The sequence below is a fragment of the Pholis gunnellus genome (genome assembly GCF_910591455.1).
Source record: "Pholis gunnellus genome assembly, chromosome: 3".
NCBI lineage: Eukaryota > Metazoa > Chordata > Actinopteri > Perciformes > Pholidae > Pholis > Pholis gunnellus.
In genome coordinates, this window is record NC_136529.1 from 24,522,237 (window position 1) to 24,540,810 (window position 18,574).

General features: G+C 41.5%; 1 protein-coding gene across 2 annotated transcripts; it reads left to right on the forward strand.

Annotated features, from left to right (window-relative positions):
- Positions 1-6,237: 6,237 nt before the first annotated feature.
- Positions 6,238-18,515, forward strand: LOC306715215 (bactericidal permeability-increasing protein; the record flags this gene model as incomplete). Of its 2 annotated transcripts, none has more annotated exons than XM_079185507.1 (16): positions 6,238-6,259; positions 14,484-14,591; positions 14,701-14,815; positions 14,899-15,030; positions 15,142-15,297; positions 15,407-15,470; positions 15,950-16,010; positions 16,097-16,188; positions 16,315-16,491; positions 16,567-16,626; positions 16,721-16,888; positions 16,984-17,051; positions 17,138-17,180; positions 17,258-17,321; positions 18,031-18,107; positions 18,270-18,515. In XM_079185507.1, 16 exons carry the CDS (start codon positions 6,238-6,240, stop codon positions 18,309-18,311), a joined length of 1,449 nt encoding a protein of 482 aa, XP_079041633.1. In that variant the 3' UTR covers positions 18,312-18,515. The 2 variants fall into 2 exon arrangements, with proteins under 2 accessions (XP_079041633.1, XP_079041634.1); XM_079185508.1 differs by lacking the exon at positions 6,238-6,259 and adding an exon at positions 12,806-12,855.
- Between the last annotated feature and the right edge of the window lie 59 nt (positions 18,516-18,574).

An 18,574-nucleotide genomic window follows, 5' to 3' on the forward strand; every position in this document is an offset into this window, starting at 1 on the left:
CCATTTGGAGCCACAAGACGCTATATACAATGTTTTTCCGCAAGTGCCGAAACTAGCTTTATTGTCCAATCTCGGGTCTTACAACCTTACATAAATGCTAGCTGTCCAGCACGAAAAAAACAGGTATAGGCAAAGTTAGCGGCTGGCTGGTGAACAGCGGAACATTTAGTCGCTAAAGACCCAGATAATAATAGGAGGGCCGAGCAGCATATTTTTGCCCCGAGGCCGCCAAGCAGGTTAATCCAGCCGTGCTTATGTCTCTTTCAGATGTATAGATGGGTGGCAATTCAAACAGTGTCTTAATAAGCTTCCAGTGGCTTATATATATATCCCAGCAGCCCTTATATATATCGCAGCAGCCTCCCAATTACAGCTGCATACTCATAGGTGTTCAGCTGGCCTCTTGTCTGTGAAAAGCCATAGTATTCACATCATCTTCATACTCATCGAAGCATTCATGCGAGCTCTCTTGCTCTGAAGCATCTGCGTCATATGTCTTTCCACATAAAAGGCTTTTCTTTTCCTTTTCTTTTGATTTCCCCCCGTCTGTGTATTTATATTTTCTTCCCAGGGTCTGACCTTTAAGACTCTTTCACTGACAGAGCTGTACATGAAATGTTGTCTGTGAGGCCCCTAAAAGTGTCTCTGCCATTTAGAAAAGAGAAATCCACATTTCAGATCTCGGCATTAAAACATACCGCATGTGGTTTTTTTGCTTTGTGGGCCAAACAGATTGACGCCGTTGTTATAAATAGCATCTCTGTCTCAAGAACATACAAGCAAGAATGCAAAAGCCATGCATGTTTCTTCGTGGCAATGTTCCAGATTTGTTGTTTGCTCTGGCTTTTTGTTAAAGCCAATATGGATCATATGCACAATGCTATATAAACTGACAAAATCAAAATACATTAAGCATTTGCCAATCGATTTGAAGCTCATCCTAATACACATTAAAGCTTGTTTAAGTTGAGGATGGACAAATCAATTATAACTACTTTAAAGCCAGTCTGTTAAATAATGAAGCATCTCCATCTTTTTGGGGGGGTGGGGGGGGGGAGTACTTGGCAGGACAGCGGAAGCACTGCGGACAGCAAAAACAGCTGAAACCACAAAAAAAAATATCCTGGTCACACACCAACTATCTTTAAATCCGTCCCCCTCAGCACAGCTCCAGGGCAGTTCGGGCCGGTGCTCCCCAAAGTTAGAGCTGACAGACCGTCTCATAGAAAATCTATGTGAGATCCTTCTGACGGGCTTTTTAGAATTCTACCGGCGTCTGCTGATAGCTGCAGGTTGCTGTTCGAAGACATCAATTACTCAAAGTGAAGCCGAGGCGATGCCGCTTGTTTTTCTGGGATATTCTGCCTCCGATGATGTTTTTTAAATAGGACGGAACATCATAATTATTTCATTCGCCTCATCTCCCTTCTCACCTGCACAGTTTTCTATCCCAGCACGCATTGGGTGGAAAGTAAGGAAACACAAGTAGTTAGTCCACCTCATGACAAACACAAAGAGACAGATGCTCACACTCATACGGATGGGCACTGAAGAGTACTCAGTCCAACTTAAAAGGGTGTTTAAAATAAACTGTCTCAACTTGAAATTAACTTTAAAGGGCCTACAATGTAAAAGAGAGTACATGACAGGTGGCCAAGGGGATCATTTTCACTAAAAACACAGTTTATATATGGATCCAGGTACTGTGTTAGGATGGAAAATGTTAACTTATAAAACTTCAGCATAGTATATACTTTAGCTTTTGAGTTTGAGGTGAGCCATTATAGAGCCATTACATCCTCCAGCCAGCATTCCCGATAAGGCCACAATTACTGTATAGCTTGGTTAGATGTGATCTTGAAATTGAGAAATTAATAAACTACCATACAACATACCAAGGCACGCCTGATTTTATTATATATTCAAAAGTAATACAAAAATTGAGAAATATGGCTGCATAATGACTTGTTTAGGACTTATAACACAAAGTTAGAGACGAGTCGGTCAATGGTTTAGTTAGCAGCTAGCATTAGTAGCTTTGTTGAGCATTTCTATTGCCTCCACATGGCTCTAAAGATGGCGACGGCTGACTCAGTGGTTAGCAGCTAACAGTGCTAACAGTGCAATCGACGGCAACAGTGCTGACTGAGCTAACAGTGTTTACCCGAGTGGGGAACTGGAGGGTGGGCGCTATGCTTTTGTGATAAGCTGTAACCACCGTATTAGCGCAGTGCGTACATAGCAAATCGTTTTTTGCTGCTATGTTAATGCTCGGAATATCATATAGAGAACCTCTAATAAGGCTTAAAAGCTAAATGCTTTCTGTGTCTGTGTACTGTGTTTATCGGGCATCAGCCTCAATACAAGCTGGTTGAGTTGGAATAACTTTGACATTGTTGTTGCTCTAGCTAACAGGAGCTAACGGGCTAAATTTGATAGCAAGTGTTGAGCTCGCTAGCAGGGAGGGCAGGGGGCATGTGATTTGCTGAAATGTGAGAAGGCAGTTTGAAGAAAAAAAACATGAATAAATTAATTTGAAAATAAAAAACTAAATCTTATTTTATTTATTTTTTTACCTTTGGGGTTGCATACGCGACTGAGGACTAATTTAAGCTAGCTCTAAGCGGTAAAGCATCACGCATGAAGATATACATGTATAAACTTTTGTCAACATGGACATGCTACACATCGTTAGATCGTGTGGATTCTCCACAATTCAATCGTTCATCATTTAATTCATTCAGATTTACCGGCATGGTGAAGAAAAGAGGCAGACAAAAAGTGGTTCCTCCTTATCTTTGAAGCAGTCAGAAAGTCAGAAATAACTCTCCTCAGTCTTTGCTGTCTTTTTTTATAGCCAAAATGAAATGAAATAAGGTCAAATAAAAAATGGATAAGCTTTTAAATGTTACCCTCTCATGAAGGGAGCACTTTTCATTCTCTCTGAAGGCGGATTTTATTTGCTTTTTATCACCTGTCCTCACAGGCCAGGAATTAAATCTGGGTCTGCCTCCCTAGAATAAAATAATCTCTGCAGCATATTAACTTTACTAGAACGGTAACAATTTAGTTACACAATACCCATAAAAGTGCTGTTACCATTTTGCGCTTAGTCCACATGTTCATGTAAGACAGTCACATCCACTACAAATTTTCCTCCTGATGTGACAAAGTGTGTTGTGAAATGATAAAGTGGGCCCCGTCCAAGTGATTTACTGTGTTTTTGAAAAGAATCAGAGGAGAGCTGGAGCATCCTGTCTCTTCCCCTGTCTGCAATCTGTTTAACCAGGACGCGGCTATTTCCTTCTCTCCGTTTGCTCCACCGCCACATGACCTTTTTCCGCGGCGGTGGAAAGTGCTGTGGCTAAAACGCCAACTCAAAAGGTCACGTTTCAAGTGCGGTCCTTCTCGGATGAAAATGAATGAATCAAGTTGTTACTGGGTCCAAGTTTCGACAAATTGTCAAGAAATATTTGGAACGTGCTTTTACACTTGTCCGGGCTTGAAGGGATTCAAATATCCAACCGAAGAAGGTGACACCCATGCTTTGACAAAATGATTGATGGTATTGCATTAAAACAAATGAGATTTCTTTTGGCCCTTCAAAGGAAGCCCTTGACTGATAAGACTGATAACACTGCTCAGCAGATCCTTTGTGTTTCAAAGATAATAAAACACGACCTTCAAGACATTTTTAAAGAGAACATTTTGAAATTCAGTGTAATTGTTGAGGAAATGAACACTTAACCTTGGCACAGTTTGTCAAACCATCTTTGCTCATTTAACCAGACAACACTGAGATGCCCAAGAGTTGATGTCCTATTTGTTTTTGGGTTCTAAGCTCGCTGCTTTTCTTATTCTGTAGCCTCGCCCTACACGTATCTGTGCAGCATCAGGGGTCAGAGGGGAACCCGCCTGTCACGCTCCGCTAAGCATGCGTGTCTGGAAAGCTCTGATGATTGCAGACGGCCGCACAGGAAACCAGCCGTGGCATCCTGAGCCCTGCGGCCCCTGCCCACACGTGGTCATCATAACAATAAGAACAACAGCCCGCTCCGACACTGACGGCAACAACATCTTCCCCCTCCGGGGACATCGTGAGGCACCACAAAAATGAGATAAAAGAGTTTTCACAATATGTCGGAGAAAGAGGATATTTAGAAAGACAAGCAGGCCAACCAAAACCAGCTTGAACAACTTTATGATTTACTGCAGTCTTTATGAGAGTTTTGAAAATAAATAAATATATAAAATACTATTAAATAATTCTTACTTTTTGTTAAAGTATTGTAACAGGAACTGATCTTTTTTGTTGATGTTATATTTTAGTCCTACAAATACTACAAGATACTAGTGAAATGGTTTCAAATATTACAATTATTATTGTACTGTAATTACAGTTTGGTTTGCATAATATTATATATATGAATAAATATACACTCTATATATATATGATACTGTATATACATATATATATCTCAGTTTACAGATATATTTCAAATATATATACATATATATATACACACATATACATACATATACTATACATACACATATACACATTCCCTCAAGAACATATGCTGTTTGATAAAATATGCTGAGAAACCATCTATATGCATGAGTAACTCCTAACTGTTCAGCTTGTGTACTGTCGACCCTGGGTGTGCCGAGTGGCTAATGGATGAAATAAGTGGTCCTCAAATGTAGCTCCATCTCCTATAAGTGTGCACACACAAACACAAACACACACACACACAGACACACAATATAAAAACTCATAAACTGCACAAACGTTCAAATGAACTGCATGTCCCTCAGAGTGCTTCTGCTCCCTGCGTTTGCTCCCACAGAGAGGGACTCCTATGAAGGACTCAGTGGTAATGAGGTGTGTAATAAATGTCATAATCATCCTCAGATTTAAAGTTTATTTGTGGCTTTCGCATTTGAATTATAGTTCAGGCACAGACTGGTTTAACACATACTGAATTGAGGGGAGGAAAGGCATTTCATCATCTGAAAGCTAATTTAATTCCAGTCCTTTCATGATGAAGGCCTCGCAGTGGCATTTGCATGGTAGTCTCAGCTCCATTCACCGTCTTCTACTATCCAAAATATTTTCAGCTGTTATGTTCATTATTTTTTGGACACATTTCAAAAAGGTTGCCTTCGCTGCCCTACATGTTCACCAGCTAGTCACCAAGTGCTGGGCAGGCAGTGGGACTATCCAGCACTTCTTCACTGAAAACAGCAGCCGCTGCAGCTGGAAACAAAGTTTAGAGGAGGAGACCTGAAAGATGCTAAAACGCTCTGTGGCGCTAAGGGGGACTACAAAGTTCCAGTTCCTTTACTGGGTTAACAGAAATGCTTGTGTTGACATCTTGTCTTGACTCCAACTAGGAAACAAGAAACAACCTTTGTTTACATCTGTGACCGCGTCTTAAAAGGTTTCCACCCCACTGCACGATCATAGGAGACGAAATTAAAAATTTAAAAGAAATGTCTCAGAGTGGACTAAAGAGGCCTTATTGTGTCTGCCACTGAGCACGAAGCCCTGCGGCCCCTGCTCTGCCTGCCATTTGGCAAAAACTCTAACCGATTTCGGGGATCATTGAACTTTCAAACATGCGATAAGCGGACGACACAACTGTTTAACTCGTAAAACACAAACGGACATCTCCCACAAGCCCCTCTGGCTGCTTCACCAGGCTCGCTGCGTGTCGCAGCCTTTGCAGAAACACAGAGCGGCAAGTCAAAGGTTAGAACTCTGCTCGCTGTGCTCAAAAATCATCTTTATTAGATTTTAAAACACTGTACGCGCTTTTTTAAACAACATACAACATGGCATTGCAGCAGCGGATGTATTTCCAGTGCGGCCCTCTGTGGAAATAATTTTACAGCTTGCAGTGTTTTGGCCTTGGATGGAGGACTAACAGTGCTGCGGAGGGAGCGGAGGGCATGGACGGTTGCCCGGGTCCCACAGCTGCGTGGCGCTGGGGCACAGACAGCCCTTCTCTCTGGGGCACATTGCTCCTTCTATGCCCAAAACACTGAACCATTGATCTGAGGCTCCCCTCATCTCCGTTGCACCAACACAGCTCAGGTCCGCGCAGACTCCAAGCGAACACAATATCTGACATTTTTCATGCAAACATTCAACCGGCCGAGTCAAAGCACATGTTAATATTTAGGGAAGTGAAAGTTTGAAACGTTATCTCTGTAACTAACGCCCAAGATGTCATGAGCTGCAGCACTTCAGGAGGTAATCTTTTTTAAACCATGCATACACGACATCAATTAAATGCAACATTTTGGGATACAGAGGATTTGTTATCATACAAAAATATAAAAATCACTGATAAAGTTCAAGGAGATTCATGTAGATCAATTCTGTGTTTCTGCGACAGTTCAGAGATTACAGCTGCTAATATCAATATTTATACATTAACAGTGAATCACATGACTACTTGTATGTGAAAGGGGGTCACTGATAGTGACGACCGCACAATTATCACCCGTCTCTGCAATTCCGATCAGCTAGACTGGTTTTTTTCAGCTTCTTTTGACTAGTTGTTTTCACAGCTTTACTGTTTGGTTCAATGTCATCGCTCTCATCAATCTTGTTTCCAACAGCAGCTGGCAGATGTTTTAAGTGAGATGCAAGATCTAAGATTTCTCTCTGTCGAATATTTTGAATATTACAGAGACATTTTCCACCATAGTTCACAATTTAATTGCACTACAGTGGTAATACATTTGTTGTGCATTTACAGCTTGTTTTCACATCCCTTAAGTGGCCATAACTCAGCAAAAGTTTAGTTTTTTCTCATTTTTCCTCTTGTCTTTGCATATTTATGAAATTAGTTGCTCAAGTTGTAACATTTTGTATTTTCACTTCCATTCACACGTCTATTTGCATCACCTCATGTCTTTGCATTGCCTTTATATGCATTCACACCATGACTAAAAATTGCATTGAATTCAGTCTAAAAGCAATTTAAAGCCTACAATGCGTAAAAATTAACAATTTCAAAAGCTCATCAAAAATGTATGACATAAAAAAAACAAAAAAAACAAGATATGATAAAAAAATTATTGCTTTTGGATTTTATCACAAATAAAATGTTATTACCGCTTTATTACAAAATCCCTCAGTATTGTTTGTTGAGCAGCAATAGTAACATTAAGTTCTCAAACATTAGCTAAACTTAGCCTACGTAAGCTAATTATAATACCAGACCAAGTGAGGCTATGGCAGCAAAACCAGTTCATTTTGGAGTGCATGACATTGCTCATGAACTTTGTTTTTGAGGAGAAGCAGAATGTATTTGTTATTTTTTCACATGTTACATAGTCTCACTTTAAGTGCCCATGTATTCAGCCCTAATGTGTTGCATACTTCTTCACAGACTCAGCTTCTACAGAGGGCCTTTTATCAAAAAACTGAACACTCTCTGGGTAAAATAATTAAAGACAACACGATGGAACATCATCATCATGGATCAAAATTAAGAATATAATCTATACATAATATAAATTGCCCAGAAAATCCATGTTAACCGACGTGTGCATAACTGCTTATAGATCTAGACATTAGCTGTAAATCTTCACACGGCAAAAAGTCAATTCTCCACAGGGCAGGGTTGTTCCAAACTGCTTCCGATTAAAAGAAGAAATCAATCCACCTCCCACCAGTCTCTCTTTCTTTATGTGTCTCTTTCTCTCTTTGGTCAGCTATCGCTCTGCTGGCCCACTGCTGGAGTTGCCTGATTGATATTCATTGCACTTTTCCGTTGGCTGATGCACCGACCAGTTTACAACCTCAGTGGGAGGAAACCTGTCAATACGAGGCTGAGGCTCTGTTATGACTTTGGAAAGCCTCTTTTCTAGTTCCGCTATTGGCCGGCCCTGCAGCGTCCTTCACTACTGTATGGAGTGCTTGGTATTAATAAACCTTAATTAATCTATTGAAATTGTTGTTTGATTCGTACAGTGTTTCATGATTAAAATGACGAAACTGAGATCTACTCACATCTACTACACTATGACTTAGAACCACTGCTGAGACTAAATCATGCACATGCTGGGGTTTGTTTTAATGCAGCAAGTGATAAAATGTTCACTGACCAACATGGTGCAAGAGCATGTTCAACATAGAGCAACATGAATTTCCAATATATCATTCACATCGGTGCATGATTAATAAACAAAAGCACTACGTTCTGCTCTGATGTTATTCATTCACTCATGTAGTCCACCGCTTTGATCCAAACCTAAAACTCTTGCCAACTGTTAGGTTGATTGCTATGAAATTTGGCACAGATATTCATGGGACCCAGAGGATGAATCCTAAAGACATTGATGAGCCTCTGACCTTTCCTTTAGTGTCAGCAGCACATCCGAGATTTCACTTATCCAGTGAAATTTCTCAGCATCTAGTAGATTGGTGGGCTTTTGTAAAGTCATGATTCCCAGAGGATGAATCAAATTGACTTTGGGGACCCCGTGACTTTTCTTATTGCAACAGTGAGGTTTGTGCTTTTGAACAAAATATCTCGAACAACTATCCGACAGATTACCTTAAAATCAACATATTCATGTCCGACTCAACCGATGCAGTCGAATTAATGGGCGTATAAAGAGCAACATAGGTGGAGGTTGGGGCAATGAATGAGTCAAACAAACACAGGACTTTCACCCAGGAGATTGCTGGAGCAGAGAAAATGTTCCAAAATCTGCACAATCATCGGGAGGAACTCGACACAAACACTATTGAACTAGCAGGGCACTCGGAGAACGTAGTACTCCGCCAAGGCCAAATCCCGCAACGTTAGCAAAAGGGAAACATAATGCGTGAATCCGCTTTCAAGCACTTTTTCCCGAAATCCTGCTGACAAACAGACAAACGAGCTGATTCTGAAAATATCAATCCAAACTGTCTCCTGCACAGCGGCGAGCAAACGGCCTGTTTAGAGGAAGCCAGATTCATTCATGCTATAACGGTCCCTTTGGTATATTTTGGTGTGGAGCCATCAAAGACCTGGGTGGTAATGAGCATGAGCACGCTGTGTGCGTTTTACGGACGCCCCGCTGCATAATTTCACGACACAGTTCAAGTTAATTCCCGCTGCCGTTTAGAGTCATTATTGTAAGAGGCTACCAAAGGAGACATGCAACTGTAAAAACGCTCATTTAACCATTTCCCGGTGTTAACCTCTACCCCTTCAGTTATTGGATAATTCACACCATTGAACAGCGGTCTGTCAGCTTCAATGGCATAAATGCTGCTGGGGGAATCTTGCGGTCATTCCGTGTCACATTCTTACAGTGCATAAGACTTTATACGGGTCATACAGTCAAACACTAACTGGCAGACTCACCTTGTAGTCTGAAAACACTCACGCACAGACGGACAGGGTGCTTGCGTTGCTGTCTTGAAATAAGTGGTAGCATGTCCTTGAGGCTCTTCCGTCCTCAAGGAAAGAGAAATGAATCAGCCCACAGTCTGACCACAGGGTGCTTAGGCCATCTGTGTCATCGCTTTACTTGACTGCCGCAGCATTTAAAATATCAAATGTCCTTGGTTTACTCTTAAGATACAAGAGTTCATGGAAGTTCAAACAAAAATAAGTAAGACAGAGTTCTCACCTTCCTCATAGCCAAAGGAACTGTTGTCAATATTTCCTTTTATAATATTTGCAGCTGGTCGGGCAGCACGGAAACAAGTATGCTCCACTCTAGAAAAACACTTGTTTACTTATTATTTGAATATATTGATTTCTAAAAAGGCTAAAATCATCTTTTCCCCCCCTCTTACTGATGTATGTCAACATTTTAACTGGATAACAAAGCAAACAGGTATTTAATGAGTTTTCTTCCAGTGCCTGCTCAGCCCTATATTATAAATAGGACTATACAGTATGTGAGTATAAAACATTCATCACACGCTGAGCCCATAAAGCAGCTCAGTCTTTGTGTGCTCAGCTGCTCTACTTTCCACGCTTTGATATCACATGTTGGTGTATTACACTTTGAAAACAGTCATGTCTTATTGACAATAATTTTTGTAGTTTTGCTTTTTCATAACATGACAATCATTATTAAAGGGGACATATCTTGATAAACTCACTTTTTCAGTGCGTGTTTGCATACAGTTGGGTATCGGGAGTGATCTACCAACCCAGAAACTGTGAAATAAAACAATCCAATCAGAGCAGACTTTCAAAAATGTCCTTCAAGTAGATTGAATAACCCTTTACTGTTTTCAGCTCAGAAATATCAACTCATAATACTGAGAAATGAGTATGACTTCACTGGCAAACACTAATGTCATTTTGGTGGTGAAGAAAAGGCACTTCACAGTCCTCATGGTAAGGGTTATGAAAATGAAAGGATCTTTGTTTTAAGAACAGTGTGGAGGCCCCGAGGGGACACAATCCAAAATATCAAGAGGCATTCGGTTGCGCTTATTTGTTTTTTACCCCCTAACAACATACTGAATTAGAAACAGTGTGATATCAAAGGGACTTTCCTCTGCTGAGTCAAGACGTACCTCTTTGATGTCCTGGATTTGTATGAAGTAGGTGCCGTACTGCCTTCGGCCTCAGGGGGGCAGGAGTGCGGCACAGGAGGAACATCAGCCGTCAGTAACACATTTAGACGATGAAACTAATAGCAATAAGGAAGATGTAGAAGTTTATAAAACTGTGCCGCAAACGGACATGAATTTGCACGGTGTCCGTGAGCAGGCAGGCAGGGTTAGTTACGGTAAACCGGCTGCTAAAGACAAACACGGTAAAAGGCTCTCTGTTGGAGACCTGGGTGTGGACAGGCCGGAGGCAGCAGCAGAGGAGAGCATGACGAAAACACTGAACTCTGCGCCTCCTCTGTAGTAGAAAACATGTGTAAGATGGCACATGTGACACGTCTTGTTCCATGTCCTGGCAACATGCGAAACACATGAGGATATTTTTCATTATCCAACTAAAACAACACAAGATTGTGTACATGTATGGTTTTCGTATTGGTGTGTTGTTTAATTATATTTGACTGTTGACTTTGGAAGAATTTGTATTGTACGTGTTTCTTTTGTTGCTGCCAAACTCTATTAAAGAGACAGAGCATCATATTAGTGTCCAAATCGTTGACCAATAACTACGAAAGTAAAGTTTTAATATTTTGAACAATACATACTTGATATTCAAAAAGGTAGCAACTCGTCCTCCAAGAATGAAAAGGCGTAGGTTTGCACATGGACGATAGGGACATGTCCCTTCCAATATTTTGGGAAGACAAGAATTGTCCCTACCAATATTTGAACAAACTAGTTTGCATTATCATTGGAGCGAACAGGTGGTTGTGCCATTATTTATTGCTATTTGATGTTATCTTGGATTTCCATGGTGAGCTCCACATCTGACCACGAGTGTCAATAACATAACGTCCGGCCCTCTCCTCTGCGCTCCGGGGGGTTTGAACGGTTCTAATAAAGTGGATCTAGGCTGCACTCTAAATCTGGCTGAAACACATATGATCTTATTAAACAATACATGCAAGTGCCTTGCTCCATTACATTCCGTTATATTTTTAACTGAATTGATGTAGAAGAATTCTGCAGAATGCAGGAAATCAAGTGTTGTTATGCTCAAAATGTTGGTTTATTTTTAATTAATGGGTGTGACAATTGAGATCAATCATCCGTAAATTGAAAGGTTGAAATGTCTCCATTAAAGTCAGGGAACATTCTCGGTCTGAAAACGGGTAGAAAAGTTCAGTTAATTTCACATTAAACTGCTTTTCCGAAGAGCTGCTCAATTTCAACCTCTGAAGATTTGATGATACACTTTAATGACTTTTGATTCTAATTAGATTAGAAAATGAACTGATCATAATAACATCACAGTTCTTTGAAGCCAAACCAGGCCAGACAGCAGCATTAGCCGTTAGCATTACTTTAAATAAAGTGTCTTTGATTGAGCAAGAGACATGAAGACGACAATGACTGCAAGTGATTTTATGATTGTGTTGCTGCACCAAAATTTGCCAAACCTGGTATCCTACATGTTACCAATGCTCATTGATAATCCAAGCTCCTTGTCCAAATAAAGCTCCAGCGTAAATTTAGTCAGGGTGACTATTCTCTTACATGCTTAGACCTGGAGTCCATTTCTCACACATTCTGCCATTCACTCACATTTTCCTTCCGGTCATCTTCCGGGCTGTCAGTCGTCATATCAGCTGTTTTCATCATTTATCTTGCCTCGTGCTCAGGGCACACGCTTTCAACTAAAGATTTTTACATCAATGCTCTTTACAAAACAGAGGATCATTTACAAGAACGTACAGCACTAAACTAATGGTAAAACCAAAGACTGTGTATAAGAAGTGGGCGTGGTCGTCTTTACGTCACCCATTGATTTGTGGATACGGTTCTGATGCTTTGAGTTCGGCATTTTGGCCGTCGTCGCCGTCTTGGTTTTTTGCAACCGTTGAAAGAAAGTGATCATATTTGGACTGCGGAGGAGTGAAGTTGTATTAGCAATCTGTCTCATGTTTACTGAGGTAATGAATCAAGAGAGAAGTAGAGTCATTTTCTCATAGCCTTCTATACAATCAGACTTCTTTTTGCAACCGGAGGAGTCGCCCCCTGCTGGACATTAGAAAGAATGCAGGTTTAATGGAGCAATGGAGATACTAACTCTGCTTATTGTTGCTTTATCTGGGTTAGTCCCCCAAGCCGAGTTCAGTTCCTGATTAAGTAAGTGAATTACAGGCAATGTGCCTCCCTTCCTCTTTCACTCTGCTTTGTTGACAGCGCGACTAACACATCGGCAGAAACCTGACAAACTGCTGCTTCAGGTAAGAGAAGGGTGTATATTCACTGTTTAAGCGGTAACATGTATCAGAGTGCAGAGTTTCTTAAATGTGTTCTCAAAGCTTAATCTTTCATATGACAGTGCAAAGATTTAGCCCAATGTGTGAAGGAACCCTTGATGGAAATGTTCTTAACAAGGGGAGATTCCAGTGGGAATAAACTGCCTAAAGTGTCCTATTGATTATGATTGTGTATTCATTGAAGAGCATGTTAAGCAGATTAAGAGAGATGCATGTGTTTTTTAAAGATTTCTTTACAGTTTTGTTGTTGAAAGTGCACGTTCTTCCTCTGCTACACTTCTGACCCACATGGAAACTTCATTAAGAGAGCCGTCCACTGGTAGTCACATGTCTTACATTTTGTCAGTGCAGTCTGACTATAACTACTATATCTGTCGGCTCTTAAATGTGCTCAGAGACTAAATCTGTCAATTCGAACCTGCAACATAATAAAGTTCTGGCAACGTCACCAGATAAAAGCACGTAATTGTGTAATTGTTTAGACTGTTTGTATTCCTGAACAACCGCTGGAGCTCTTGTTTGTGGGAACACAGCATGTGACAGCCATGGCATTTGCTGACACAGCAATATTGCAATCTTGTCTGGACTTGAATGCTCCAAAAAGTGCATTTTTCATCATGTAAAACATGATTCAAATACGGATATTCAAAGTGCACAAAAGTACGAGGACTAGGCCTAATTTAATAAAGGTCCAGCTTGCCTGCTGACCTATCAGGAGTCATGTGGTTTCTTCTGCAGCACTGACAGTCAGCTCTTTCACAGGCCTCCACTGAAGCAGAGGCTGCAGTGGAAAGTACTTAAGTACTATTTTGTTTGTGCCTTACTTGACTATTCCCATTTATGCTACTTGATACTTCTACCCCACTACATTACGGAGGGGAATATTGTACATTATATTCCATGACATTTACTTGCGGTGGAGTTACTTTTCAGATTAAGATTTTAAAACAAAGACTAGAAGATGCTGTTAAAGGGGACGCATCATGGTCATTTTTAGATTCATACTGATATTCTGGGTTTCTACTAGAACATGTTTATACGCTTTATTGTTCAAAAAACACATTATTTGTCTCTCTAAGCCCCCCTCCCAAAAAAAGCCCAGTCTGCTCTGATTGAGTTTGCATGTGACACAGGAAGGAGAGCCGAACCTCAATGGCTTATTAAATCACACGTTTTCTGATCTAGACAGCCCACAGAAAAACTGACTGGGTTGTTTTAGTTCCTAGTTTTGTGGCTTGGTAGATGTTTGAAAGCTTAACTTGTACTTGTAGTGAAATATATATATATATATATATATAAAGAAGTGAGGTACTTCATACACCACTTGTATGTGGATGTGTACTGTGGCTCTACAGGTTTTCACATGTTCACTCTTTAAATGTTGACAAACAAATGATCGTCTTCGATAAAAGCGAAGAAACCAGTAACATGTAATAAAAAGACAAGGCACTCCTCTAAAAGAGGAAGCCATTGATTTAAGGAATTCCAAACCACAACCAACCAAAAGCAGAAATACAGCCTGGCTTATGGTGTCGTGTTAATAACAAAATGTGAGTTTAGCTCAGGATCTTGTCTGTTTTATCTCCCAACAGTCAAGATGTTCCTGTGCTGTTGGCTGGCTCTGGTGGCTTTAATCCCTGTGACCCTAAGCACCAATCCTGGGGTGAAGGTCAAGCTAACCGCAAAAGGCCTTGAATATGGTAAGGATTGAGGTTTAAGGTTTAAGGTTTGAGGCACGCTTCCTCCGTCAGTTGGAAAGCACTGATCTCTCCAGAATCTCACCATCACATTCCCTTGACTTTTTGCTAGGCAGACAACTGGGGATGGCTTCCATCCAGAAGAAACTGAAAACCATCAAAGTGCCAGATATTTCAGGGACAGAGAAGGTGTCTCCCATTGGCAAGGTCCAGTACAGCCTGACGAAGTAAGGCGCCAGTTTATTCAACACTCCAGCAAATTCTGTAGGAAACTGGGATACTTCACAAACGCGCATGTCGTCTCTTCCAGTTTGCAAATAGTGGACGTGGGTTTGCCAACGTCCACGCTGGATCTGGTGCCAGGGACGGGTGTCAGACTGTCCATCGGTAAGGCCTTCATCCGTCTGCACGGAAACTGGAGGGTCAAGTACCTCCGCATAATGTGAGTGAGGAAAAAAAAAAAAGTCCTACTTATTAAAGAGCTCATTAAAGCTCAGTTAAATCCATTTTCTGTGATATTTCTGCTGCAGCGGTGACTCCTCTCTCTTAACAGAAAGGACAGCGGCTCTTTCGATTTGAGCGTCAGTGATCTCACCATCACTACGAGCATCGCCATCAAGAGTGACGAGACAGGCCATCCTGTGGTCAGCACGGTCAACTGCGCGGCCACCGTCGGCAGCGCGAGCATCAAATTCCACGGCGGAGCCAGGTAAAAGAAACCCTGCTGTGCTTGAACCCATGCGAGGGAAAGGACTGTGAGGTTTCCTTTGCAATGCTTGACATACTGCCCACATTTCTGTGATATGTCTGTGTTTCAGCTGGCTGTACAATCTCTTCAAAAGCTTCATCAATCAGGCTTTACGAAACACCCTGCAGAAACAGGTGAGGGGAAACCAGCCGTATACCTGCTGCTTTAGATTGTCACAAAGCATCTGGTTGTCCTCCTAAAAGCAGCTGATGAGTCATAACTAGGAGTTCCCTCTTCAGACTAGATCACAGAGCTGCTGGGAACAACTTCTGCTAAGGAATTAGTATTCACTTCTTTTACTGCAACAAAATACCTGAACAGTGTAAAATGTTGTATTAGAAGTTCAACTACTCCTCAGTTCTCACTGAGAGTGCACAACAAACTGCAAATCTGTCACATCTGACAGAAAATAAATCTGTGTCACAGTCAGTCAGAACATTCAATTACTCTTTTGTCTAAATTAATTAACATTAGACAAAGTTAGACATCAGCACAAATGCCGAGGTTATCCCTCAGCTCTTGGATACCAGTTGGATTCTGAAGTGGTCTGTATCCATTCTGGGGGACAACATAAGCTTCTTTTGGATTGTGGAATGTTTTTTTGTTGTTGCAGATCTGCCCCCTTGTGGCCGATGCAGTATCTGATTTGAACACTCAGTTGAAAACTCTCAATGGTAAAAAATATATATATATCTATGTCAAATATTTGGATGTTTCATTGATGCTGAGAGTGTATGAGAGACATTCTACCTTCCTGCAGTTGTAGCCAAGGTGGACCAGTTCGCGGAGATTGAATACTCCATGGTGTCATCGCCCACAGTATCAACATCCTCTATAGAATTGGGCTTGAAGGTAAAGAAATGTCTATCGTTGTACTGAAAATTATGTATATCGGAAGCTTCGTTTTGGTATTGAAGAAATAAACAATCATGGCCCCGACCCAACCCTTCTGTCTCCATTGTGTCTTTTGTCACTTAGGGTGAATTTTACAACATTGGGAAGCACCAGGAGCCTCCGTTCTCCCCCGCGGCCTTTTCCCTGCCGCCGCAGACCAACAACATGTTGTACATCGGCTTCTCCGCCTTCACCGCCGACTCTGCGGCCTTCGTCTACAACAAAGCCGGGGCCCTCGGCCTGTACATCACCGATGACATGGTGAGCATCTCCATTCCATCGTCAATCCACCTTTTCACGACGTGACACTGAACTGCAACCTTTCCGTCGCCACAGATCCCACAAGGCTCGCCCATCCGACTCAACACCAGAACGTTCGGCGCCTTCATCCCGCAGGTGACGAAACACGTTCCGCTGACTCTTATCAGCTAAAAAGAGGCATGGTCACCTATTGGCAGTTTGTGAGCCATGTATCGCTGTGTTTTTTCAGATCGCCAAGCGTTTCCCGGGTCTGATGATGAAGCTGCTGGTGAAGACGGTGGAAAACCCAGTGATCACGTTTGAACCCAACAACGCCACGGTGCAGGCCACGTGCACGGTGACGGCCTACGCTATCCAACCCAACGCCACACTCTCCCCTCTCTTTGTCCTAAACTTGGTAGGTTACACAGCTGGCATGATAGAGGGGGGGGGGGGGGGGAGCAATTTGTGTGGGCCAAAATTAGTAACTTTCTCACCACGTTGTCTTTACAGGATAGCAGCGTCAGCGCCCGACTGTTTGTCAGTGGAACGAGGCTGGCCGGAGCGGTCACCCTAAACAAGTGAGTTACGTAAGAGGAAGAAATGGGGAGCCAAAAGGTCCTTGTAAAGATGAAAATCACAGTCTAATTTTGCCTGATTTGCACAGAATGGATCTGACCCTGAGGACAAGCTATGTGGGAGAGTTTCAGGTGAGAACAGCATTTTAACACGAGTCACAGAACAATCAGCACCAGCATGACAAACTAACCCAAACCCTAACCCGCAGGTCAGAGTGCTCGACAACATCTTCCAAATGGTCCTCAAAGTTGTTGTGATACCTAAACTGAACGGTGAGTTCCTGCATTTACATTTCCGTCTCTATATGAATTAGATGTCATGCTCTCTAATCTGCAGCTTCCCTGGGCTTTAAGTGAGTTTCAGGTCATTGTTTAGCTGTCCGGGCCACATTTTCACTATCTGTTCACTCTCGTAGCGTTATTTTAGGCCGAAGTTATCAGAAACAAAGCTCTAAAAGCCCACTGTACACGACCTGCTAAGAAGCAAAAAGCTAAGGAGACAGATATTTCATTCAGGAGTCGGTAGAGACCAAAAACAGCCAGAGGAGGGTGAATATTGGTGTTAAATCCATCAGGTGGCCAGAAACACGGCTCCTAAATGAATGATAATGTTGCTCCATAACTGCTGCATTGTTCACAGGTTCATCACATCTACGTCGTCAATGTTGTTTTTCACAACTCGTTTCTGCTATTGCAGGTTTAACTAAAGCCAGAAAGGCTAACCTGGTTGTATTTGTTAACGGGATATTTATTTGACATCATTGCTACCGTCTTTATTTTTATTTTCACTGTTATTATACTGAACTAGTTTTAAAAATCATTAATTTCCTTAACCCAAGTTCATTTTAATCTCTTGTTGTTTATCAGTTTAATTATGATCTTTTTATGTCAAGCACATTAAATGCATGTTTTGCACTTCAAACTATTTCAATTCAATCTATTTTTGTGACGAGTTTATTTAGTGTGACATTCTGCTTCGTAGTTGAACTTGCAAAGGGATACCCACTTCCTACACTTGGAGAGATGAAGCTCGTGAACACTCAGCTTCAGGTCCTGAAGGTCAGAGTCTGGATGTTTTTTATACAACTGCCCGTGTTTGAGTGAGCTGCATTTATCATAAGAAAAGGGTTTTAAGAAGAAAGCATCTTTAAATATCTAGTTGATGAACAGAATTCATAATCTCAAAGCGGTTATTAACACTGTTGCTGTGCTCTTCTCTAGGACTACATGCTGATTGGGACAGATGTTCAGTTCAGCGGTTGAATGGCAGTTCTGGAAACTCCCAGGATTCATGTCTGTGCTGGGGCACGCCACAATGACTCACAGCCAGAGTTCAACTGACAGTAAAATAAGAGAAAAAAACTGAATGATCCCCATATAATACTTCTCTTTAGAAATACAGATCTCTTGTTTGCATTTGGGTTATTTTTTAAATAAATGTTCCCTTCTTTCGACTGTTTTTCTTTGAAAAGTTCTCCCAGAGCAGGTTTTCCATGCGTAAAATGTAGATTCTATAAATGTGCTGA